The sequence below is a fragment of the Fistularia commersonii genome, chromosome 7 (assembly GCF_037954325.1).
Source record: "Fistularia commersonii isolate RoL2024-O1a breed Wild chromosome 7, RoL_Fcom_v1.0, whole genome shotgun sequence".
Lineage (NCBI taxonomy): Eukaryota > Metazoa > Chordata > Actinopteri > Syngnathiformes > Fistulariidae > Fistularia > Fistularia commersonii.
In genome coordinates this window covers 9,046,406-9,071,592 of record NC_141290.1, presented here as the reverse complement: position 1 = coordinate 9,071,592, position 25,187 = coordinate 9,046,406, and the positions used below count along the sequence as shown (strand labels likewise).

At 51.1% G+C, this 25,187-nt stretch overlaps 2 protein-coding genes across 3 annotated transcripts in view; both read left to right on the top strand.

The window, feature by feature from the left end:
- The first annotated feature begins 2,080 nt into the window (after nucleotides 1-2,080).
- On the top strand, nucleotides 2,081-5,263 carry hrh1 (histamine receptor H1). Its single transcript, XM_086149651.1, has 2 exons — nucleotides 2,081-2,213; nucleotides 3,249-5,263. The coding sequence occupies exon 2, from the start codon at nucleotides 3,412-3,414 to the stop codon at nucleotides 4,882-4,884; it is 1,473 nt and encodes a 490-aa protein (XP_086005777.1). The 5' UTR covers nucleotides 2,081-2,213; nucleotides 3,249-3,411; the 3' UTR covers nucleotides 4,885-5,263.
- A 2,133-nt stretch (nucleotides 5,264-7,396) lies between these two features.
- The window catches only part of atg7 (ATG7 autophagy related 7 homolog (S. cerevisiae)), a 31,703-nt gene continuing 13,912 nt past the window's right edge, over nucleotides 7,397-25,187 (top strand). The window contains exons 1-18 of one of the 2 annotated variants that reach the window (XM_086149650.1): nucleotides 7,397-7,986; nucleotides 9,089-9,287; nucleotides 9,379-9,433; nucleotides 9,589-9,706; nucleotides 9,795-9,872; nucleotides 9,979-10,095; nucleotides 10,247-10,393; nucleotides 10,464-10,552; nucleotides 12,254-12,372; nucleotides 13,087-13,177; nucleotides 13,289-13,433; nucleotides 13,511-13,669; nucleotides 14,373-14,567; nucleotides 15,057-15,299; nucleotides 16,097-16,212; nucleotides 17,018-17,093; nucleotides 18,934-19,014; nucleotides 22,508-22,630. In XM_086149650.1, the coding sequence (XP_086005776.1) occupies nucleotides 9,116-9,287; nucleotides 9,379-9,433; nucleotides 9,589-9,706; nucleotides 9,795-9,872; nucleotides 9,979-10,095; nucleotides 10,247-10,393; nucleotides 10,464-10,552; nucleotides 12,254-12,372; nucleotides 13,087-13,177; nucleotides 13,289-13,433; nucleotides 13,511-13,669; nucleotides 14,373-14,567; nucleotides 15,057-15,299; nucleotides 16,097-16,212; nucleotides 17,018-17,093; nucleotides 18,934-19,014; nucleotides 22,508-22,630 (2,124 nt within the window). In that variant the 5' untranslated portion in view covers nucleotides 7,397-7,986; nucleotides 9,089-9,115. Of the gene's footprint in view, nucleotides 8,016-9,088; nucleotides 9,288-9,378; nucleotides 9,434-9,588; nucleotides 9,707-9,794; nucleotides 9,873-9,978; nucleotides 10,096-10,246; nucleotides 10,394-10,463; nucleotides 10,553-12,253; nucleotides 12,373-13,086; nucleotides 13,178-13,288; nucleotides 13,434-13,510; nucleotides 13,670-14,372; nucleotides 14,568-15,056; nucleotides 15,300-16,096; nucleotides 16,213-17,017; nucleotides 17,094-18,933; nucleotides 19,015-22,507; nucleotides 22,631-25,187 lie in introns of both variants that reach the window. The other variant, XM_086149649.1, reaches the window with a different exon arrangement.

Below are 25,187 nucleotides of genomic sequence, written 5' to 3'. Positions count from 1 at the left end.
CCAAACGAGTCCAAAGTCGATGTCGATGAACAGCAACGGACAAAAAAGTTCGAAACTCATATTTGGCTCCAGGAAGTGGGCTCCTCCTCCAGGGTCATGGTTAGTTTCGCATTCCTACGGGCAGAGGAGGACCATGGTACGGACTGCTGTGATGCTAACATCTGCTACGTGCGCCTTAAGCTCCACACTCAAAGCAAAGACGAGGAAGAGGACATGGACACCATGAAGGTGGAAGCTACCACAGCATTCATGGAATAATAACCATGGGCTATCAGATGGTTGAGGTGTTCTCATCTAATCCCTGCACTGTTCCTCCATGTGATAAACCCTGTTAGCCGTTAGCTAACTTCGAACTATTTCAGGTCAACATGTAGACGTTCCTCTGCGAGCCCTTAAAACCACTCCTCCAGGGATCACGTCTGCTCAGCAGACCAGAAGAACTCGGACCTCTTCGTCATTCTATTTTGTCCCAAGAAAACATCTGACCCGTGACCACCATAGGTTTCTGGTCTGTTCTGAAGAAGTATCTGCTAACGGACATTTGATTTTCACCAGTCACCAACGTCACATGGGTTCCTATGAAACTGTAAAAAAGATCCTGCCTCGATGCAGGAGCTTAGATGGTTCCAGGAGCTGAAAGTCCATGGACTCTAGTCGCCTGCTGTTTCAATGTACCAAGAAAGCAGACAAGTTCATGTAAAGGTTCTAGGAACTGCTCAAAGTTCCTTCAGTGAGAAAGTGAGGGGTCAGAGAGGGGTCACACACGTATACCGCATGTGATGATGCTTACCGCGCTGCAGCAATAAACCCGCAACCGCCGCCCACCAAACGTCAGACTTGAACCCGGCCCAGCAGTGTTTTCAGATCTTATCTCAGGTCACATTCTTGTCCGTTGTTTCCGGCAGTTAGCGCCTGTTGCACAACCTCCGGGTTTGACCCCGTGACCTCGTGATCCCGTGACCTCCCCAAGACTAGAGGGTAACGGTGACAACACACCCACAACTTTGCAATCCTGGGCACATCCAACCTGTGATTACTGGCGGAACCGATCGATCGACCCGATCACTATGGTGACGTCGTCTCCGGAGGGTCCCGGAGGGCTCAGCAGTCCGCTGTGGTCAAGTGTACGCCTGCGTTTCGGAGCGCTTCCTTTGAAAACGTCAGAATCGATTATTCCCATTGGTGAGAGGAAGTCCTCCTCCTCAGAAGAAGAAGAAGAAAAACACCGTCATAGAGACAAAGCTGAGGTCCAGGCTGAACCCAGTGCCCTGGTGTTCTGCATCCGCCCACTCATTCGCCGTCCCCACTGCTGCCACCGCTGTCGTCCGCTCACCGGTCGCCATGGTAACATGGAAGCACTTTCCCTAGACCCTAAGTTTTCAGAAAAGTGGAGGTCGTATTTATCGACTTGCGGTTGTTGGTTTGAAAGAAAAACAACAACAAACGCCTTGCAACTGCCACCGGGAGAGGCAGCAGGAGGATGGTGGCCTCGTCCATCCATCCATCCATCCATCTATCCATCCATCCATCCATCCATCCATCCATCCATCCATCCATCCAGAGCCTCCACTCCATTTCCCAGTTCACATTCCTGCAGAGGAACCGGAAGCAGTGCAAGTTTGTCAGCTTCCTCCTCGGGGGGATCAGGGGGTCGCAGGGTCAGGGGTTCATTCTAGAACATCAACTCCAGGCTCCTTTTGCGGGACAAGATGCTGCCTGGACTCCACAGAAGAGCAGTTGCCTTTTGAAAGCAACACACACACACACACACACACACACACACACACACACACACACACACACACACACACACACACTTGAGTGGAGCTCAGCCCTCAGCAGCCCATATTGTGATCCAATCTCTCTGTGCCTTCAGTCTTGATGAAGGTTCAAACTAGTTCAACAGGTGCCTCCCCCAAACACACACACACACACACACACGCACACACGCACGCACGCACGCACGCACGTCCCGGATGCACGCGTAAATGCCACCCCCACCCCCCCTGCAGAACTCTCACTCCTGCAAAAGGAGGTGGACCGTTTTTGTTCTGACTGCAGCTGTGCACGTCGAAGTGTGCGCGTCCACGCAGGGATGGTGGTGGGGTGGGTGAAGTAGAGGAGGAGGAGGAGCACTTTGTGTTCGGTCGCGCTCCCTGAGATCCCCCTGGACTCAGAGCTCCAGGCGGCGGAAGGAGACGGGACGCAGGCAGGTAGGATGCTCTCCAAGTGTGCGCGTGTGCGTGTGCGTGTGCATGTACGAGTGTGAGTGTGTGTGAGTGTGTATGTCTCCGACGCAGTTCAAAAAAACGAAACTTTACAAAAAATGTTTCAGTCGCACTTTCCCGCGGGTTCCCTCTCCGTTCAACACCTGTTGCTCTCCTCCCCGAAACATCTCTGGGAGGAGCAGGAGGAGCAGGAGGAGGGTGATCGATACAGCCATCGATTAGTTCGGGTGTTATTATAATGGTTAAAAGCCAGTTATCCGTTAATTGGCGCGTCTCCTTCCGCTGACGCGCCAGAAAGTAGTCCCGCCGCTGTCCCGCAGCTGCTGACACCCGCCCGCGTGTCCACGCATTCACACCGCAGAATGACTCAACTATGGATGTCAGTAGCCGTCCGGTTCTCCCACGTCACGTCTCCGCCGTGGACAGTACCGGAGGCTTTCTTCTGCCTCCTCCTGAGAGTGTGTGTGTGTGTGTGTGTGTGTGTGTGTCATCGTTGAGTAAGATGACACAGACACACACTCACAGAGAGGCGCTTGTAGTTGCTGCCTCCCCTTTCTAGTATCTCCATCCCTGGTTCTTCACTACAGATGGAGGAAGTTCTGGATTCCAATCAGCTCAACTTTAGAATGATAATAATCCAAATTTCATTTATTTCTTTTGTGTGAAGGAGACAAATAGTGTCTCCTGGGGCCCCACGCTGTTTTGGGGGGTCGAACACGACGGGGCCGGGCCTCGCCATGGCAACAGGCGAGTTTACTTCCTCTCACACGATCAATAAGTGAGACAGCGGAGAGACGCAGACCCAAACAGAAAGTGGTGATGGGGGACAAGGATCATCAGGACGGTTCAACAGCAGTAGCTTGTTAGCAAGTGTGTGTGTGTGTGTGTTCCACCCTGCTGTGTGTATGCTTGATTCGCCGCCTGTGCCCTTGAGCAAGGCATGCATCATACCGCAGTGCCGCCATCGATAGCAGTTATAAGTGTGTGTGTGTGTGTGAGACCTGTTTCGGTCCCCTCCAGCAGGTGGGCGTGGGATGAAGAAGCTCCCGCCGTTCCTCAGTGTACTCCTGGTCGCTCCTGATGTCGGAGATGGACTTCGAAGGAGGCGGCGCCTCGCGCCCCCCTCCCCCGCCAGGCCTCTGGGATCTTCTGCGGTGAGGGATCCATGATGTGACCTGGCACCATGATGGAAGCGGCCCCGCTGCTGTCCCAGGGCCCCCCCCGGACCCTCAACGCGAGCGACTATGGCAATGACGGCGAGCTGCCGGGCGCCAACGCCACCCTGCCGACGGGCGACCGCGTCCACGACGCCCTGCTGGGGGTCTTCCTGGGCCTGCTGTCGCTGCTCACCGTGGCCATGAACCTGCTGGTGCTGTTTGCCGTGAGGCGGGAGAAGAGCCTGCACACGGTGGGGAACCTCTACATCGTCAGCCTGTCGCTGGCCGACCTGATCGTGGGCGCCACCGTCATGCCGCTGAACCTGGTGTATCTGCTGGACGACGAGTGGAGGCTGGGCCGCGCCGTCTGTCAGTTCTGGCTCATCATGGACTACGTGGCCAGCACGGCCTCCATCTTCAGCCTCTTCATCCTCTGCCTGGACCGCTACCGCTCCATCCGGCAGCCGCTCAGGTACCTGAAGTACCGAACGCGCGGCAAAGCCAGCGCCATGATAACCGGCGCGTGGCTGCTGTCGCTCATGTGGATCATACCCATCCTCGGCTGGAGGTCCTTCACCCACGTGGACCTGAAACCCGAGGACGAGAACAAGTGCGACACCGACTTCCGCTTCGTCACGTGGTTCAAGGTGGTAACCGCCGTCTGCAACTTCTACGTGCCCTCCATGCTGATGGTGTGGTTCTACACGCACATCTACATAGCGGTGAGGCAACATCTGAGGGACCGGGAGCGGATCATCCACCCCACCGACTCCTTCGGAGAGAACGCTCACGGGCGGCTCGCGCCCACCAGTTGCGGCGAGTGCGAGCCGCCGGCAGCGGCGTCCGGGAAGCGTCCGCCGTCGGACCAGAGCACGGTGGAGCAGACGTGCTCCCTGGAGGACGTGGAGCCAACTAAGGCCGCCCCCTGCAGGTCTCACAGGAAGATCGGCACGCGGTGCCCGCAGATGTCGCCGCTCGCCCCGACGGCGAAACCCAAATCCAGGAGGCTGTCGCAGAGAAGGTCCAACGCGGCGCGCCGCAACATTTGCTTGGAGGAGCGCCGCAAAAAGCACGGCGAAGCGTCCGTCGGCGGCGTGTGCGGCTCGGGCCAGGTGTCAGACGTGCAGAGGTGCAACGGCGAGCCACCCTGGAGCCGGGGTGGCGCCGGGGGCGACCCGGCCGGCGAGGTGAGCCTGAGGCAGACGTGGCAGAGGTTCATCGAACAGTCTAGCCAGAGGATTAAGAGCCTGAGGATTCACAAGGAGCACAAGGCCGCCAAGCAGCTGGGCTTCATCATCGCCGCCTTCCTGCTCTGCTGGATCCCCTACTTCATCGCCTTCATGGTCATGGCCTTCTGCAGGGAGTGCGTTCGCCACGACCTGCACATGTTCACCATCTGGCTGGGCTACATGAACTCCACGCTCAACCCCTTCATCTACCCGCTCTGCAACAGGAACTTTAAGAGGGTCTTCAAGAACATCCTGCACGTCCACCTGTGACTCCCCCCCCCCCTTCTCGCGACTCACCAGCGAAGGCTGCAGATGGTTAGCGCTTCCGCCTCGCAGCCAGAAGGTCCCTGGTCAGATTCCCACATGGGGCCTTCCCGTGTCGGCGTGGGGTTCCTCCGACAGTCCGAACATGATGGCGGTTCTTTGGAGACCTTACATTATCCGGACCTGTGAACGAGAGGGTGAATGGTTGGAAGCCTCCATGTGATGCAAGAAGAGAAATGACTAATTATCAGACCTATTTATTTAAAGATCCATTCATTTGTGTATTTATTGCATTGATATTATTGAAAACAAAATGGCGATGATCCCGCCTGAGGCCAGTGTTTGCTTGTTACCGTGTTTCAGCCGTTGATTAAAGTCCAAGAAACATGAATTCATTCCAGGAAATAACCTCCTCCTCGTTTTAGTTTTGCATTCCCTCAGGTGTGACGCTAGCATCTGCTACCTGCACCTTCTGCGACACGCTCAAAAAAAAAAAAAACACTGACGAAGAAGACGACAAGGACAACATGGAGGTGGAAGCTACCGCGGCGTTCACGGAATAAAAATGATGGACTATCAGACAGTTGGAGTGTTTTTATCGTCTCTTCAACGTGTTGCCGTTTGCTAACTCCGCACTTGTTCTGACCAACCTGCAGATGCTCCTCTGCGAGCCCTGAAAACCCCTCAGAGACTAAGCTAGAAGGCTAGAAGAGCTCGGACCTCTTTGTCACTCCATTTCTAGCGGCTTCTGTTCATTTTGTCCCGAGAAAACATGTGACCAGTGACCGGGATAGCTTTTAAAAATGATGCTCTGCAGTCTGCAACAAGTATCTGGTAGTGCTTGTGGCTTATGAGCCCATACATCACATGAGTTCCAATGCACCAATAAGCAGATTAGTTCCTGGGAAGGTTCTCGGAACTGCTAAAAGCTCCAGCAGTGAGACAGAGAGGGGCCAATAAGCACAACATCCGTGGGAGCAGCTTCCGCCCGGCTGTGCGTCACACTTCCAAACTCACGAGCGCCGGCCTGGTCTTGTGTTTTCCCCGTTCACGTCACCAATCAGACCAGAATATGAGCGCGTCCAGAGCCGGCATGCACCCAGTCATCCGTATGAATGAGTTAATAATTGGCATCTGCACAGCGTGAGCCCAAGCGGCAGATATAACTCAGTCACTCAGCACTTGAACAACAATATCTGGGGCGCAGACACAAAGTGTGCCTTTCAGGCTTCATGGTGGCACAGACTCTGAGGAGGAAGGTGTAATTTGTATTTATAGCCATTTGCAACATCTGGGCTTATAAATGCTTAACATTTAAAAGTGTTCCTCTCTTAACCCCTGATAAGTTCCCACTATAAATGAAACCATTGGTCGTGATTGGGATTTTATTGCCGTCAGCCAAAAAGCCTCACACTGGCCGTCACCATGGGAACAATACAAATATTGCCGGAACACAGTTCAATCTTGAAAAAAATAAAGGGGGATGAGTCCTCGGAGGGAATGTGAGAGAAAATCAATCCTAGGACAATGTAATCTGGTAAAAGCATCATGAGACGCCCGGAGGAGGAAGCGAGCGGCCGAGCAGGAGGAAAAACACTCAATAAAAAGTGGAGTGTCTGTGTTTGCAGATGACACAGCCCTCATCGCCGCCGCAGCCGCACAGCATCAGGGCTCGACCCTTCCACCTCTGTTGGCCGCGTCCCTCTGCGGACAAGGTCGAATAAAACCCATTGCGGCTGTTCGGCCATCGTGAATTGATGAAGGTCTAAACCTGTCCAGCCCGTCAGCTCTTCATACGTACGCCATATTAAAAACATAAACCGATAAATGTCACCATAAATGTTATTTGATCGAAATGGAAAAGCCGCTCTGCGAGGCTGGCGCATCAAAAGTGCCTCTTCTCTACACTTATTTTGAAGCGCAAGTCACCGCTCTGGCCATTAGACTGACCTTTAATGCCAGGCAGACACTCCAGTGCTCTTCAGGGAATGGGAGCAAACACTGGACACCGGCGGGTAACCGGAGACCCCCCCCCTCCACCGCGGAGCTGGACTGGAACCTGCTGCACACATGAAAACAAAGATAGGTGTCACATTTAATGTGCAAAGGAAATAAAGGCATGCACACAGGCAGCTGACTTCATGGGTTTAATTTGGTTTGTGAATTACTGGAGAGTTCAGATGGGGGCCCGTCAGCAGGATCTCTAACCTGGAAACGCCGCCGTGTTAAAAGCTACTTCGGTCATTCTGGGCGTGGGGATATGCCTAAAATGCAGACTGGTTCAACCGGATCACACGCAGATACAGTTTCTCTTTAAAACGTGAATACTACCAAGCATTTTACATGATTAAATTGAACCATTCAGAAATAGTCTGCTGCTATTACTTTGATATAAACCCTGCCTGGTTACAGCTGGAACCTGCTATCTGCATCCCTGCAGGGGTGTACAACTGGTTTCTGTAAACGTGTAGTCAGTCTCCTGGAATGCTGCTCATGAAACCCGGCGGTGGAGGTCCGGACACCTGCAAGATCTGGGATCGAGTCCACCAGTTGTCCACAGACTTTTCCGCTTTTCACCGGCGCTGCAATTGTCAGACGCACCCTAACCAGCAGCCCATACATCCGGATGAACTGCTGAGTGGACTTTTTTTAAAAAAAGTTATGATGGTCCAATCTCTACGAATTGCCTTGTGGAGATTATATTTAAACATAATACGCAGTGGTTTGTTTCTTTTTTTTCTTGACATAACGAAACCAGCGGGAATTGAACGTAAACTTTAACGGACGTTAAGGGACTTCCTAGAGCTCATCGAGAGCTAGCATAGCCGTTTAAAAAAAAAAATCGCAATTTCTCTCCAAAATGAAAAGAATCTGCGCCTACAGGTTCCTGACTGTGTTCTCGTGCTTCGTCATTTGTGCGTCGCTGTTTATGTTTTGGTATTTTTTATTTTATTCGTTGCTGCTAGCCCCGTAGAAGGGGGTCGGGTTGCTAAGCTAACCCGTCCGCGGGCTAACGACCGGTTTGACTTTTACCCAGAATGCACCGCGTTGTTGACGGTTTCCACTCTAGCTCACGTGATCAACCGAACCCGGAAGTGAGGCTCTCTGGTAAGTGGAAGCAACGGTACTTGGTGAAAGTAAGAAAATCGCGATTATTTATCAAGGTGTTGGCATTGATTTTTATATCCCCATACACACGTCGATCTTTAGAATGGAAGCGGTTTAAAGGTTAAAGCTGACAAGGCTGTTTTCCTCCTCTTATTGTCGGTTTTAACATCCTGCTAAGCGGCTTGCATTGAAATGTATGAGGAAATTGAACGCAACTCGTCGCTTTAAATCCCCAAACTACAAACGTTAAAACTCCGCTGTGCGTTTCTGCAAGAAGGCAATGATCCCTGCGGACTGGCAACACTGATAAATCTCAATATCCCCCTAATTCACCCATCAGTGTTTTGATATCAGCCCTGCTAGCTGCAGACAATTCCGTTGAATAGCAGTAAACCGTCAACCGTTCACACTCTCTCACAGTGTTTATTTTGATTTTTTTAAGCCCCTATTTTCAAATATGTCCTTAAAAACACAGTGCACTATCCCTTATCTTGTCCCAATTTTTCCACAACAATGCAGATTTATATTGGACTACAATATTAATTCTGAAGTCATTTCAGTTGAGAACCTTGATACATCAAAGTTAGTAAACTGATCCAGACTGAACCATCAAAAACCAAAATAGCTGTCTTTGCATCGACTCAATAAATCATCATCCAAACTCCTCGACTTTAGTCTCAAATATCTTCCCTGTTAGTCTTGATTTGAAAAATATTATTCAAAATTGATGTTCCAAGAATTGCCTTGCCTTGCCTTTTTTCTCAGGTGCATTCAAGGTCCCAAATGTCACTTCACCGCAGTTTTGTAATGTATTTCTACAGGTGAAATAAACAACCCTCAGATCTGTCAGCTCTAGCGTTGTCACTGGGACACTAAAGAACTTTAAAATTCTGAAGCACAGTTCACCTCAGCTGTATTTGTTTTGAGTGACAATGCATTGGTTAGCAAGGTAGCAACCTGCTTCTGCCCCACCGAAAAAAAAAAACACAAGATAATGCAGTCTTGTAAATGCAAAGAGATAAATTGTATGTAACCTTGTCACCATGTCACTACCAGGAGTCGAGACAAAAGGAAAATAAAGTTCAACTGCTTCCTTTCCTAGTATATGTAGCTTAGGTGTGCAGTTGCCATGGCGTCCAACACCAGTGAAGCAGGGCCCTCCACTGCGGACCTCAAGCTGCAGTTTGCTCCCTTCAGCAGCGCTCTGGAGGCCGGCTTCTGGCATCAGCTCACCCAGAAGAAACTCAACGACTACAGACTGGACGAGAGTCCCAAGTGTATCAAAGGACACTACTACAACGGTCAGCGGGAGGGCCCAGTCCGACGGCCCAAGTTGAAGTTTGCAGCGCCAAAGTCCCAATGTTTCTTTTAAATCCCACGTTTTTTTTTTAGGTGATCCTGTGGGTTTGCCTACCCGTCTGACGCTGGAGTTCAGTGCATTTGATTTGTGAGTCCTTTTCATGCAACATAAATGTCAACAAAAAAAGAATGACATCGCTATTGAAAAGCAAAGCGTGTTCTTGAACACTACTTTGTTGAATTCAACTCAGCGCGGCTTATATGTGAGCTCTGAAAAGCTGCTCTGTTGTTTCCTGCCGTCAGAGATGGGCAGACGCCGGCCCGTTGTTGCCCGGCTCTCGGAAAGCTGTACAACACCAACACACTCGACGCCTTTAAGACCACCGACAAGAAGGCTCTGCTGGAGAAGGAGGCCCAGGAGGTGAAGAATGCCGGGAGTGTTTTCAACCGCAGTTGCTTGTGACAAATGAGTCCACTTTATGTCAAACACGGTGATTGTGCTGTTGCAGATTTGGGATGCCATTCAGTCTGGAGCTGCGCTGCGTGACCCGTCCATCCTCTGCAGATTCATTCTGCTGACCTATGCGGTACTGAATATGACACGTGCCCCGAACACGTCCATCTTATTCACAACTCTACTTTTTCAACTAATTCATCTACTGGTCGCTTATCTGCCAAACCGACGCCCCCTAGGATCTAAAGAAGTACCAGTTCTACTATTGGTTCTGCTTTCCCGCGCTCTGTTTCCCTGAGGGAATAAAGATCATTGAGCAGCCGTCCGTCCTGGAAAAAGTCTTCTCGGCCAAACAGGTGAGCTTTGACGCAGGAGAACGTTGCTGGCACTGTGGGTCACTGCGCTTTGTTTAAAGGTTGTTGTTTTTATAAGAGCCACATGTTTCTCCTGACCCCCATCGACAGCAGGCCTTGTAAACAGGTTTACGCGCTTTGTTATATCTCTCAGGTCGCAGCCTTGCAGGAGGCCTACGACGGCCTTTGTCTGCAGCGAGGGGCCACAGCTGTCCCCTACTTCCTGTTGAAGTACACCGACGACACGGTGCACATGGCCCCACTGGAGGATTGGGATACCTTCTTCACCAGCACCAAGAAGGTACTTCAGCACGCTCCAGATCTTTCATCGGGAGCTTTTCCGAATTCAAACTGTCATCTATCCTGTCCAGGTCGCCGTGGGCGTCTACGATCCATGCACCCTGTCTCAACACCCCGGCTGGCCCCTGAGGAACCTGCTGGTGCTTCTGAGCCACCAGAGGTAAGCCCTCTGTGAGTGAATGTGTGCACGTACCCGCGGGGGGTGAAGATGTGGAAACGCTCAGGAGGGTCACGGTTTAGTGTTCCCGTCGGGTCTGTGGATTCCGCAGCTGCTGCTGAGGGTGTTGTCACGGGGCTTCCTGTGATTCTCTGTGTGCACAATATTTCAGGCGCCGGTCCAAAGGGGGAAATTGAAGACACCTCCGCTTCGTTAACCTCTTGCCTCTCGTGGTGGAGGTCAGCGAAGACGCTCGGTCGCCGTGCTTACATAACCACGAGTGTTGATGTAACCACTGGAATGTTGAATTCGAACCAATTTCAAATTCAGTCCCTGTGGATTGGGGCTACAGAGGCCGTCTCCGGCAGTTTCCCAACTCAGAACTTTGGTATTCCGCTCTGTCTCCGGGGGAAAGGCAGGATTGTACCTGCTTTGTTTCCGGGATCGGGGAGCTGTAAATCTTCTGGAAGCGATGGATTTTTGACCGTGAGCCGATGTTACATCCCGAGCCCTCGCCAGCAGGCGCCAAACATGTTCTCTCACACACATACCTGGGCGGTACACGCTGATAGACGGGTATTCTGTAACCCGGAGGCCAAAGGGGGAATTACACCAACAGTTCACAATTTTGACTGTTTTCTATCCAAAAGGGTCAAAAGGAGAGGCAGCATAAACACTTCATGCTTCTTGTCTGGACCGACCTGGCTCTCCGTCCGGTTACTTATTAATCCCCGATCCTGCAGAGCTCTTACAGGCAATGGAGCTGATAATGTCCCCAGGGAGGAGGTAGGAGAGGGATTCAACAATACAAACAGGTGTATCCTGCCTAGAATCTACCTAGAAAAATAAAAGGGAAGCTGAGGCGTGTGTTATCAGCGAGAGTATTGAAAGATGCTCGATGCCCTTTCGATTGCTCTCCAGCGAACACTGCCTCCGCGTGTCAGCCCAGCTCCGGCGCACCTGCGTCCGAAGCCGACGGCGTTCTCACGGCGTCCCAAGCCAAAAAACACCCTGCTTTGTTAGAAGTGGTTGTTGTTTCAAGCCAGAGGAGAGAATGTGCTTCCACTTGCCTGAATAAACTGCGCGGCCGTCCAGCACAAACGCCATCGGTCTCTGGCGAGACGGAGCCGTGATGGACGACTCGGTTTGGACCGAGTGTGTTTTGTACGTTGTTGTTGTTAATGAGAGAGCTGCTGTGTTTGGACGCAAATACTCACCAGCATTCCTTGGATTCCGGTTCCGGAGCGACGTGACGGCATCGCATCGATGGCCTGCTGCCTCCAACGCTGTCGTCCATGTTCCATCCACTCCTACTTGAAGGACTTTTCCACTGCGGCAGCCCAGGCGCTGACCTCCGGAGGTTTCTCCGCTGGGATTATCACAGCAGGTCCTTGAAATACTCGTAGGAGCAGCCACGCTGCGTTCGAGGGCCTATCAGTCCTCCCTCCTGCTCTGAACCTCAGCAGGTGGACTTGACCTTGTGTTGACTTTCTGCTGCCTGAGTAACTGATTTGACTTTTGCGTTAACAAGCAGCCGGTGTCCCGGACATGGTGTGTGTGTGTGTGTGTGTGTGTCAGAAAAGGTGTCATGTGACTCGCCAATCGCATTTCAATGGCATCTTCTCCAGCTTGCCTGTGGAAGTTCTCATCCGTGTTATGGTGAATTCTTGTTGAAATCTTGGACTTGAACTTCTTCACTTGAAGCTCGGGGCTGGAGGCCGTGGAGGTGGTGTGCTTCAGGGACAGAACGCTGCAGGGAAGCCGCTCCATCCAGCACAGCATCGTGTTCCAGGTCAAACTGCCTGGACTTCACCTCAACTCAGGTAACTCCAGAGTGTGTGAGTGTGTGTGTGTGTGTGTGTTTGTGTGTGAGTGTGTGTGTGTGACTCATAGGAGCCCTCAGCCCTGGTTCTCTTTGACGCTGCCTCCTCCGCCACTCGCACATCGAGTCCCCGTCGATCCATTTCCTTTCTAATGAACGATAAAAGCCACTTTGGAGGATAAAAGCTGGAAGGAGCGGAGGTGGAGGTGGAGGGCAGAGATGTGGGCTCTGAAGGTTTTGGAGTTCAGGTGTCTTCACTTTAGTCCTCTTCATGGACTGGATCTTCAACCCGTCCAGGTGATTCTCCAATGTGTTGCAAGCTGAGCCCTGGGCCTGGATCTCCAGGAGCAGGAAGCCTTGATATCCCAGCCAGACATGAGCCGCTGACCTTGGACCCCCGCAGACTCTCACAGCTTGGCCTAAGTTCTCTCTATGTGGGGTCTCCAGGTTCTCCTTCCTGGGTTGTCTCCATGTCCTGAGAGCTGGATGGATAGCGAATGAATTCAAGTTAGCTTAATAATCATCTAACAAGGTCTCATTTATGATTTAATTCAAAAGAACAAATAAATTTGATTTATGATGAATATAAAGTCTAATATCCGTCTCAGACCAGAAGGTCAGGAGGTGAAAATGGGTAATAACCCTTCTGAACTGCCTCTACTTCTGTTGTTTTCATGTCCATCGTGGGGTTTTGATCTTCACCGGTTCCTCACAGTCTGTCCGAAGAGCGTAGGCTGGGAGAAGAACCCCAAGGGGGCCATGGGGCCCAGGATGGTCAACCTCAGTGAATGTATGGACCCTAAAAGGTAAGAAGAGTCTCCCAAGCAAGGGCTTCCTGCAGCATTTCTTACGGTGTGAAGGCCTCTGATCTGCGATGACTCCGTAGATGTCTGAGTTTAGTTTTTTCCGTTGGGCAGGCTGGCGGAGTCGTCAGTGGACCTAAACCTGAAACTGATGAGATGGAGGCTGGTTCCTTCTCTGGACCTCGACAGGGTGGTCAACACTCGGTGTCTTCTCCTTGGTGCTGGGACGCTGGGCTGCAATGTGGCCCGCACTCTCATGGTTAGCCTGAGGAGTTTGAAGAGGAGTTTGAATGGCAATGCCAGAAAACAACTGAATTTGGTTTCCTCCGTCTGAAGGGATGGGGGGTGAGGCACATCACCTTTGTGGACAACGCCAAGATCTCCTACTCCAACCCAGTTCGCCAGCCTCTCTACGAGTTCGAAGACTGTTTGGGCGGCGGGAAGTCCAAAGCCATGGCCGCCGTGGACCGATTGGCCAAGATCTTCCCTGGCGTGGTGAGTAATAGAGGAAAACGGCGGCTTCCTTCCCGTTGTAGCGTCAGAATATGCACACCGGTAGGTTTGAGAACTCTGGCATTGGGGTTCAGATGCGCCCACGGCGTTCCCTTGAGCGCACCGCTGTCTCCGGTGAGGTCATCTGCATGTTCACCCAACGGACAAAATTCATATTCATGAGTCGGCTCTCAGCCCCCCGGCTCCCGTGGACGAGCCGATCAGCCCTGCCACGAAAAAGGTTTCAGTCCGCCATCCTCAGAGAACCTGACCCCATCGAAGGACCCCACAGTCTGGACTGCCAGTTCTACATTTAGCGTTCGGAATACTTCCAACATAAAAAAGAGGCGCACCAAGTACCTTGGTACCCATGGCTAGCTCTACTGCTATTGTTAGCATGAGATCATCGGTGCCTCCCAACCTTCACATCTCTGCTTTACATCTATCTGTCCCTGTTGTCCACTTCCGACCGAGACAGAAGGCCACCCCATATTGAGCTGAGATCTGTCTGAGGTTCCTTCCCCTGTGAAAGACCAGAGTTTCTTCGCTGCTGTCTCCCAAGTGCTTGCTCCCGGGAGGGATGTTGGGTTTCCGTAGATCATAGAAACTGTCCTCAGACAAGGACGCCCTGATTTGGTGCAGTGTAATCCCCTGACCTCACCCTCTTCTTCCTCTCTCTTCAACCCCCTTTGCCGTTCGAACGCAGAATGCTGAGGGCTACAACATGAGCATCCCCATGCCGGGCCACCCGGTGAACTTCTCGGAAGCCACCCTGGCCCAAGCTCAGAAGGACGTGGCCCAGCTGGAGAAGCTGGTCTCTGAGCACGACGTGGTTTTCTTACTGATGGACACCAGGGAGAGTCGCTGGCTGCCGACGGTGATCGCGGCCAGCAGGAGGAAGGTAGGGATGCGGTTGTCATGGTGATAATCAAGCGAATGTACTCGCGCCCTTCCACGCTCTCGCCGTCTTGTAGATCTTGACGTAAAGGTGAGTGTTTCTGAGATCCACTGGAGTGTCCCCCATTTGGTCAATGGATGGTCCATGGTCATAGTCCCACCTCGGAGAAACACATAAACTCTAGAGAAGTGACTTAAATGTCCATGTAATATTTTGAATTTCCACTCATGAGGCCAAAGGCAGCTTTCCCGCTCTGGTGTTTGTCTCTCAGGTACTAATACGCTCCTAATCATGTCGATGCTCCTCACACGTACAGCTCTGAACGCACCGCCGACCCTCTCAGCCCGCGGCGATGTCACTAGTGCAGCCGCTGTGAAGAAATATGCGGCTAATAAATTTCTAATACGCAGGCCGTCGGATGAACCTCTGCTTTGTGGTCCCTCTTTTTTTTGGTGCTTTGTTTCAGTTTCCTATCACTGCTCGTCTCCCCAGTTGGTGGTCAATGCGGCTCTGGGCTTCGACACCTTCGTGGTGATGCGTCACGGCCTGAAGAAACCTCCGCCCGGTCAGATGCCGTCCTCCGCTGGGGACTCTTCCAACTCCTGCTCGTCCTCGTCGTCGTGCACCACGCCCACTGGCTCGGCGCCCTCCGCCCCGGGGTCGTCCCTGTTCTCCAACATCCCGGGACACAAGCTGGGCTGCTACTTCTGCAACGACGTGGTGGCGCCGGGAGACGTAAGGAAAACCCCGGCAGGACTTTGGGACACCTTTCTAGATTTCGTTCACAGGAACAAGAGTTGATCCGGATTTGAGTATCGATTCCTTCCTAGTGTCAGTTACGAGCCTCCCCTTCTCCTTGGTTCTGCGTAGATCAACAGAACCTGGTCAGTCTGGGATGGATTTTCCAGTAGATAACGAGCAAATCGCTCTTCAAATGATGGAAAACAGTGAAACGCGCCAAGTACCGTGCTGAAACCTGCCAGTGGATTATCAGATTATCACCTTCAGCGGTTTAAGAGGCCAACGTAGCCCTGAGGATACTGATCAGTGCGCTGTATCCCGTTAATTTGGCATTTCTCATCCATGTTTTAATGCCTATTGGATAGCAGTGCCGGTTTCCACCGCTGGTGGAAGCCAGCCGTTGCAAACCATGATACTCAGCGTCCATGTAGACGTAGGGTCGTTCCGACTCCCTGCCATGCTATATTGCCACTAACAGTTAGCGACGTAGCCTGCTTTGGTGAATGGGTGGATGTCCTCTGCACTGCTATTCGCTCTGAACATCCAGATTAGAATAATAGAAATCTCGGTCCAGTCGTTAGAGCTAGGGAATCCAACCGGCAAACCTTCATCCATCGCTGTTATTTTTAATTAAAGCGCCACCTCCTGTAAAAACAGCAGAAGTATGCATGCAGCAGATGTGATAGCGGTGTCGGCGCTAACCGCTAGCGAGGGATAAATCTGTTCTTACTTGATTCCTGTAAACATCTCGGGCAGCGGAGCTAAACCTGACACTGTTGTTGTCGTTTCAGTCGACCAGGGATCGTACTCTGGACCAGCAGTGTACAGTCAGCAGGCCCGGCCTGGCCATGATCGCTGGGGCACTGGCCGTGGAGATGATGGTGTCCATCCTCCAGCACACTGAGGGGTGAGGACCTGCCGGGGAGCGTTTTGGTGGGTTTGGGGGGTGGGGGGGTGGGGGATATCATATCATCTCCAATATACCAAATATTTGTCTCACATTGAATCCGGGTACACCATTCCCTGCAGTGGGTTCTCTCAGGTACAGGTACAAGATGGAAGCTTAATATTCACCTCACTAGCCCATGCAGCCACGGTCATAATCAGCAAAATAAAGGTCACAGGTTGGCCATCATGGGAATATAAAAAGCTCATACCTTGATTTATGAATTGAATTGATTCCATGACCGAGCTCGTAACTCAGTTTGCCTCTTATACCAAATTAAATTTCCCCGTTAAAATGAACTGAAATGCTGTTAATCCATTCCAGACCCCCCGGTTGGGTTGCGTGTTTTGAATAAGAAAAATGTGCTTTATAACTAACTTCTAGAAAATGATGATACATAATAAAAGAGAACGTAAAAAAAAATACAATGGAATTCTATGAAGTGTAGTTAACTAGAAGATCGGACGAAGATGCAGGCGGCGGCGGCGGAGGTCGTGGGAGTTTTTCATTTGTTGCTCTTATTGCTCAACTTACACTGAAAGCTGCAACGCTTTTCTACGCTTTAAGTTTAACCTCCATTTATGGACGGAGTAAAGCCGCTCCTCCTCTTTCTAAAACCACCAAACCTTCCCCGACCGGCTTTGAACGACTCTTCTGACGCCTCGTCCGAACTATTCTGGGATGTTCAGCAGATGACCCAGGGTGTAGTGTGTCCATCTCTCATCTGCTTTTTTTTTTTTTGTTTTTTCGGTCCCCCTTCGTCCAGAGGCTACGCAGTGGCCAGCAGCAGCGACGACCGCATGAACGAGCCGCCCACCTCCCTGGGGCTGGTGCCGCATCAGGTCGAGTATCATCGAGCTTTTGGTTTCTGCCTTTGACTCCCCCACGCCGCCCTCCTCTCGTTATGTAAATTACACGCCGGGGACTCTGAATCGCCAGAATTCTGTCCGTGTCAAAATCAGCCTTGTTAGCTCGTCTTCTTTTTGTCACCGCGCGATCACGCCATCCAGCCACACCTGTTGTCGAACGCCCTCGCACCACTTCGTCAATGCCGGCCGAGTTTAAGACTCATTAGTTTGGCCCGCCGTCATGGCAACAACAACAACACCGGTTGTCCATGCGGACAGAGACATGCCTGGTGTAGATGGTGATGAGGATGAAGGACGGTTCAAACTTGAGGTGGCAAGAAACTCAACAGTGTTTCAGAGGCCACTCTGAAAGGTTTTTAGTACTTTGCGTAAAGAGAGAGAGAATAGAGTGCCCTTCAGACGGAGGAACAGTAAATGACCTGCAAATTTCCAAAATGCCCTCGCCGGCTGTCACGTCTCATCATCCTCCATTTGCATCACCGTCATCATCATCAGCATATTCATCACCCGGAGAAAATGAATCTCTGCCTTTTTTTTATTTTGTCTGTTTGTATTTTTGCCTGCTATTTCAATGAAGTGGCGCAGAGGAAAAAAAGTGCATGCAAATGTCCTGCAGTGTGTGTCTGTGTATGTGTGTGTGTGTGTGTGCGCGCATGCAAAGGCACGACAAAATGATGATAGCGATTCGGAAGAGAGTACAATCTGTGCAAGAGGCTGTGAAAGCTTCCTTCCCCTGCCAGTTGTTTTTTTGGCTGCCAAATTATGCTAACAGCAAACTAGCAGCCGCATCACCACGGTGGCGCCACAGCCCCCACATGTGGACGTCTGCGGGAACTACAGCAGCGGTTGTCCTTTATTTTGCAGGCATCTGTGAGTGTCGTACTCGCTGATGAGTCCAGATAAAGAGGCTAAATTCTGGTGAAGCCCCCCCCAAATAAAAATATGTACTCGCAAGGGGCTCTAGAAATACAAATACATCACATATCTATGAATGTGATTTGCTAATTATGTCCAAATGATAATGCTAATTCGACCTCTCGTGAGGAGTCTCTCGCAAATGTCCGCCTGAGAGTGTTTACTATGATGATATGGAGCCTGGGGGGGACAGCCGTTAAGCCATTCCACGCTCCGTGCACGAGCTGCGTGGATTTGTGTCACCGCCTTTGCATCCCCACACTCAAAGTGACTCACTCATCCTTTCCCTGTCATTGACACGCCCACCTGGCACACTGATGCCTCTCACGTTGTTTTTCAGATAAATTAGCTGTTGCTGCTGCTGTTTTTCTTTTAAATTAAGTTCCCTCTTTCCACTTTCATGCCTCCTGCTTATTTAGCACAACGTGCCTCTTTCTAACTCAAATTATAATCATTATCCTTCTGTACACCTGTTATTTCGATAACCATTCCCTGCACAAGGCATTTCTTTTATTTCCTTTTATTTTTTAGTATTCTATTGTATATATTGTCTATTTATTTGCATATTCTCTTATTTTCCCTATTTTCACACTATCATACGCAGTCATGCTGCTGTGACATTTGAATTTCCCCCTCCTGTGATCAATAAAGTCTATCTAATCTTTCTATTTATCTCATAAAATTTGCAAAGGGGTCTAAAACGTGTACCTCAGACGGCCACCAGGGGGCGCTCTCGCCATTAATTTAAGCTACCATGAACTATAGCTCTTCTACTTTGCTGGATTTGAAATACAGTATTAAATAAAGCTTTTTAATTAATAGGCTGTATAAAGTCAAGGTTGTTTTTTTCTTTTGATTTTCCTCCTTTCTAATCTGTCTTCAAATTCTTCCCCTGCAGATCCGAGGGTTCCTCTCGAGGTTCGACAACGTCCTCCCCGCCAGCCTGGCCTTTGACAAATGCACCGCCTGCTCGCCCATTGTAAGTGTTGGGAGTCTTTGTAAGGGGGAGAAAAAAAAACAAAACACATCTCGGTAGCGCGGCGGCGGCGGCGCTCTGACGGCACTCTAAAATTAGTTTTGAGAGATTGGAACTGGGCCTCGGCGGAGCAGGATCTGATTAGTTTATCAGATCCCGATCAGTTACTACGTAACCCAGATGTTTTGAAACACAGCCTGAGGAGAAAATCGTGTGTGTGTGTGAGTGTGTGTGTGGGGATTCCCATCTTTCCCATTTTCACATGGCGAGGTCCACAGGGCCGTGTTGAAATGTAGCTCCGTGAGGAATACTGAGGACACACATGCAGAGGGGGGAACCAGGAAAGAAGACCATATGGAAACCATCAGGCGCTCGTCCGTATCGGCGACGGCCCTGCCAGCGCCATTAGCTCCCCCTGCTGTGTGTGTGTGTGTGTGTGTGTGTGTGTGTGTCCGAAGCTTCCACGTACCCCTGGTCAGGTGTCCACGCCGGTAGAAGGTACGTCCGGGTGAACCGTGGGATGGTCCGGCCCGTCAGCGTCGGGTCACGTGGTCTGTCTGCTCATCACAAAAGACAAGGAGGAGAAGGTTGAGGAAAGGGAGTTGGGGAAGAGGGGTTGGGGGGAAGTTGGACAAGATCTCCAGCTCCCCCGCTCGATTTCAGTGCAGTCTTTGTGTCCATAAAGAGCTCATAAAGCCGCAGATCTATCACTTTCATGTGAAGACAGAGGGGGGGAATCATACGCTAGAAGTTTGAAAGTTCCCCCACCTACGCTGCATCTGCAAGGAGAAAGGAAGAAATAATTCCACCCAGTCTTGGGGTGTCTTGTTTCTGGTTTGGGGGGGGGGGGGGTCACCAGGGCCCCCCCATTCTCTGCTGTGTTTGCATCTGCTGTCCAACTCTTTTCTTCTAAGCCAATTCCACCCCCCTCCACCCCTCGCTCACTGCAGGTCCACCTTTTCTGCTGCTTCCTGCCCCCCCCCCGTCCAGCTATCAGCCCGTTTACTACAACTTGTGTGTGTGTGTGTGTGTGTGTGTTTGTGAGGTGGGGGGGGGGGGGGGGCAAGTGCATGTCTGTCTGTGTGCTGCAGTCAGCTGTGTGCTGCCAGGTTGCCGTGGAAACAAAACAATTCAGCTCCTGTCTGGGTTGGAGATGTTCCTGTAGAGTTGGGCCTTTTTTTCCCTCGCTGTGTGTGTGTGTGTGTGTGTGTGTGTGTGTGTGTGTGTGTGTGTGTGTGTGTGTGTGTGTGTGTGTGTGTGTGTGTGTGTTTCCTAATCCTCTCGGCGAGCCAATAAAACCACACGCAGGAGAGTAAAACACAGCTGACGTGGCCCCGTCCAAAATGGTGCCAGGTCCGTCGTACTACGACCCCCTCCACAAGCAGCAGCAGCAGCAGACCTCCACGGCAAGGACCGCTCCTCCTGAGCGCACTGATTTCCACCGTGTAAGAACCCGATCCTGATCCCGGTTCAGGTTTTGGGAGTCGGTACTGACGCGCTGACTTTCCAGAGAAGTTGGGTCAGTTTGTGTTTGGGAGACCATATATGTGGAGGGAACGTCAGGGGAACGTCACAGCCACCAACGGCTGTTTACTCATAGTTCGCTGTCGAAACCAGGGAACCTCGAGGAAGTTGTATGCTTAGCACCCTGCACGGCAGCTCAGCCTCCATCAGTGTGTGAGTGTATATATATACAGATATACAAGTGTATATATACACTACATGGCCGAAAGTATTTGCTCGCCTGCCTTGACTCGAATATGAACTTCCATATGACGTCGGTCCACCCTTTGCAGCTACAACAGCTTCAACTCTTCTGGGAAGGCGGTCCACAGGGTTCAGGAGTGTGTTTATGGGAATTTTTGACCATTCTTCCAGAAGCGCGTTTGCGAGGTCATGCACCGATGTTGGACGAGAAGACCTGGCTCTCAGTGTCCGCTCTAATTCATCCCAAGGGTGTTCTGTCGGGTTGAGGTCGGGACTCTGCAGGCCAGTCAAGTTCTCCGTTGTCCATGTCTTTATGGATCTTGCTTTGTGCACAGTCATGTTGGAAAAGGAAGGGGCCAGCTCCAAACCGTTCCCACAAAGTTGGGATCATGGAATTGTCCAAAAGGTCTTGGTATGCTGAAGCTTTCAGAGTTCCTTTCACTGGAACTAAGGGCCCAAGCCATAAACCCCCTCCACCAAACTTCACACTTGGCACAATGCAGTCAGATAAGTACCGTTTTCCTGGAAACCGCCAAACCCAGACTCGTCCATCAGATTGCCAGATGGAGAAGCGGGATTCATCACTCCAGAGAATGCATCTCCACTGCTCTAGAGTCCAGTGGTGGCATGCTTTACACCGCTGCATCCGATGCTTTGCATGGCACTCGGTGATGTGTGGCTTGGATGGAGCTGCTCGGCCATGGAAACCCATTCTATGAAGCTCTCTGTGCACTGTTCTGGAGATAATCTGAAGGACACATGAAGTTTGGAGGTCTGTAGCGATTGACTCTGCAGAAAGTTGGGGACCTCTGTGCACTCTGCGCCTCAGCATCCGCTGACCGTCAGTTTAAGTGTCCTACCACTTTGTGGCTGAGTTGCTGTCGTTCCCAAACACCTCCATGTTCTTATAATCCATCTGACAGTTGATTGTGGAATATTTAGGTGCGAAGAAATTTCACAACTGGATTTGTTGCACGGGTGGCATCCTATCACAGTTCCACGCTGGAATTTACTGAGCTCCTGAAAGCAACCCATTTTTTCACAAATGTTTGCAAAACAGTCTGCATGCCTGACTGTTTGATTTTATACACCTGTGGCCTCGGAAGTGATTGGAACACCTGATTACGAATATTTGGAGGGGCGAGCGAACACTTTTGGCCATATAGTGTATCTATTTGTATAGACAGATAAATATATACAGGGCGTCTCTGGGAGTCTGCATCTACGATAGCACGTTGGACATAATGGCAGCCAAAGAGGCTCCCGTGGCCCGCTGGTGGCGGCTGTCTTGCAACAAAGTCAGATTGACCGACTGGCGTCTGTTGTAATGGATCCCACCAATGGAAGGGGCGTGGGGAAATCAAAGAAATAAAAGAGATTTGGGAAAAGAAAGGAGTGGTTGAAAGGATGGGAAGAGAACAGGTTGGTGTATTGTGTGCCTGGCTCCAGGACCCAGACGCCAGGTCTGCAAACACACAAATGAGCATCAGCAATAACAGACACATGCATGTGTGTGTGTGTGAGGCTGGAGGTAACCCTACACCTGTCCGAGGGTAGGGGTCGCAGCCCCCGCCGCGCCAGGTTTGGGAGGCAGAGTGTGTGTGGTTTGCAGAGAAGGCGGCTTTTGTGGACTTTCAACTGCAACTCAGGTGGGGAACTGGCCTGCTCCCCAAAAGGGGGCGGAGTCAGAAACATGGAGTCCTCCTCACCCTCATCCGAATGGTCGAAAAACATTTGAGAAGAAATCTAAAATTTCTAAATGAAATCATGTCTTCCCCCCCATCTCCAGGTCCTGGACCATTATGAGAGGGAGGGTTTCCACTTCCTGTCCAAGGTCTTTAACTCCTCCCACTCGTTCCTGGAGGACTTGACAGGCCTCACCCTGCTGCACCAGGAGACGCAAGCTGCAGAGGTAAGTACCGTCGCACACCACGCACGGGACGGAGGTGACCGAAGGTTCAACCGATCGTCGGGCGAAAACAGCGCCGGATTACTACAGTTACTTGTATTGGTTTTAATGCTAGTATATAACACCGGGTCCAACATCGTACTGTCACATAATTGAGACTGAGCTGCGCACTTTTACTGGTATGATGATCTTAGCAGAAGCTCCAACAGGAGGGTTTCTGAGAAGGATTCCCCCAACCGTCCGCGTGTATATTTATGCAGTTGTGTTTATTTGGAGACGCACGCTGCTTGAATTCGGCGGCGCGGCCCATTGTTTAGCCGCCGTCCGCCAATTACACCGTTGCCACAGCAATGCAATTGCACTGTTACCACGGTGACGCCGAGTGTACGATCACGGAACAAAACCAGGCAAAGCGAAGTTCCAGAACGCGTCGAAGAAACCCGGCAGCGGAATATGGGTGGTTTTCTTCAAGTCTCCCCTCTGACATGAGACAGAGGGGAGAGAATAAGAGTGTGTGTGTGTGTGTGTGTGTGTGTGTGTGTGTGTGTGTGTGTGTGTGTGAGAGAGAGAGGTGGGTGGGGGGAGGGGGGCTGGTCCTGCAAAACTGTGGGAAAATCCCACGCACTTCCTGTCCAACTCCTACTCATAACATACAGTGGGAGGAGGGAAGATCGGCCAGGCGGAGAGGAACGGGTGGGAGTGGGGGGGGACAGATAGCAGAAACAGTGCAGAGAGAGCTGTGGAGATACGAGGAGATAAAAACAGAGGGGCTGGAAGTTGGAACAAAAGACTAAATGTGAAAGCCACAAATGAAAAGATTGCTTTTTTTTTTTTTTTCTCGTTTTCCAACCCCGTCACAGACACACACACACACACACTTTGTCCACCACGCCGCTGCCTCTTTCTATCAGTCTTTTCTTCATTATTGTAACCACTCCTTGGGCCTGCACCCCCTCTCCTCCGCCCTTCAATCAGAGGACGGAGAGATTGTCTTGATTGCTCAGCCCACCAGCGCCAGAAGTCCCAGCGCCTGTTTCCTGTACATAGATCGGGACGTTCTGAAATGGGACGTGCCCCCCCCCCCCCCCCCCGGCTTCTTCTCCGTGGTCCGTTCCAGGAAGGGACGTCTTTACCCAAACGGCCTTTGGATTACTGACCCATATATTCAGGAGCGAATGAGCGATCGCTGAAGATGTAAATATTTATACCTGACGAAGGTTATCGACCGGCTTGGTGGAGCGAGGGGCTCCATACTCCCCTTCGTCACTGGCAGAAATATTTCACTTCAATGTGTGTGGGGGGAGCAGAACTGATGTAATACTTGAAGTACTGCTCGTAGTACTGTGTTGTGTACTCATTCAAACGCATGCATTCTTTTACTGCGTATTGTTTAAACAAACCCTCCCAGTCTTCGTCTGATATGACGCCCCCTCCCTCCCTCCAACCCCGCTGCACACACTGACCCCATTTTCAACCCCTCCCATGTTTGCATTTTTATTTATTATTAGTTCTGTCAGCTCTGCGACCCCCCCTGCTGTGAGACTCATAAAGAGATCTATTCTCCGGGATATTACAAAAGGAAATGACGGACGTGGAGGGGGGGGCGAACACCTGATACCTGAACTTATTCGCCCCGCTTCAATACCCTCGCCAGACGTGTGTTTTCTGTCTGGACGCGCCGGCACCCGTGTTTTTCTTGCGTTTGCAGCCGTTTATAGCCGACGTCACCGGGAAGCCCTAACATGTACTTAGCTCCTATTTCGGGGCGAAGCCGTAACCCGAGAAGCCCGTTTCATGTGGCGGCGTGCTGCAGAGCGGCTTCGGTTATAGTTTATACTTGACTGGTGTGTTGTGCGGACAGCACCCGTCTGAATGGCCTCTTTGTCAGGTGGGCGCTGTTGCGACGGCAGCGGGCTGGAAAATGTAGCGTCCGTCTGGCACGGCGCCGCCGAGCTGCGTGTATTGGAAAAATTGTGGGTCGTGATGAAACCTTTCTAAATATTCATGAACTGACCCGTATTTTTTTTTCATTCTATTTTTTTTGAATACCTCATTCCCCCGTGCTGTACATGCCGTTACTGCAAACTGTGTTGTTTTGGTGTACTTCTTGCAAAACGTGCGCGGACTAAAAAGTAGCAGTCCTGGAAACAACCTGCAGAGTCCATCTAATTTGTGCTCATTATTCATCCGCCTTCATTTCCTACATAATTCTACGTTTTCCTGGATCCCGTGGATGTGTAGCCAGATGGAGCGGTACCAACAGAAGTCTAGAGGGAGGGTTGTTTTGCAGCATAAAACCAGCGAAAGCAACAGAGAAGACGAACAGAACGTGGTGTCAGTATGACCGAAGAGAAGAATTTTTCATCCACATGTATCTAATGGCCGTACAGAGCCCGCCGTCCACTGCGCCGCCTCTTTTCTAAGAATGTACATTTCCTGCTCTCTGCAGCCGCCATCTTTGTTATGGTCTAAACTTGGAAGTAGACTCTGCACTGCCCTCTAGTGGATGCGTGTATAACAACCATGGCGATGTAATGTAGGCATGTGGACGGTGGCGTTG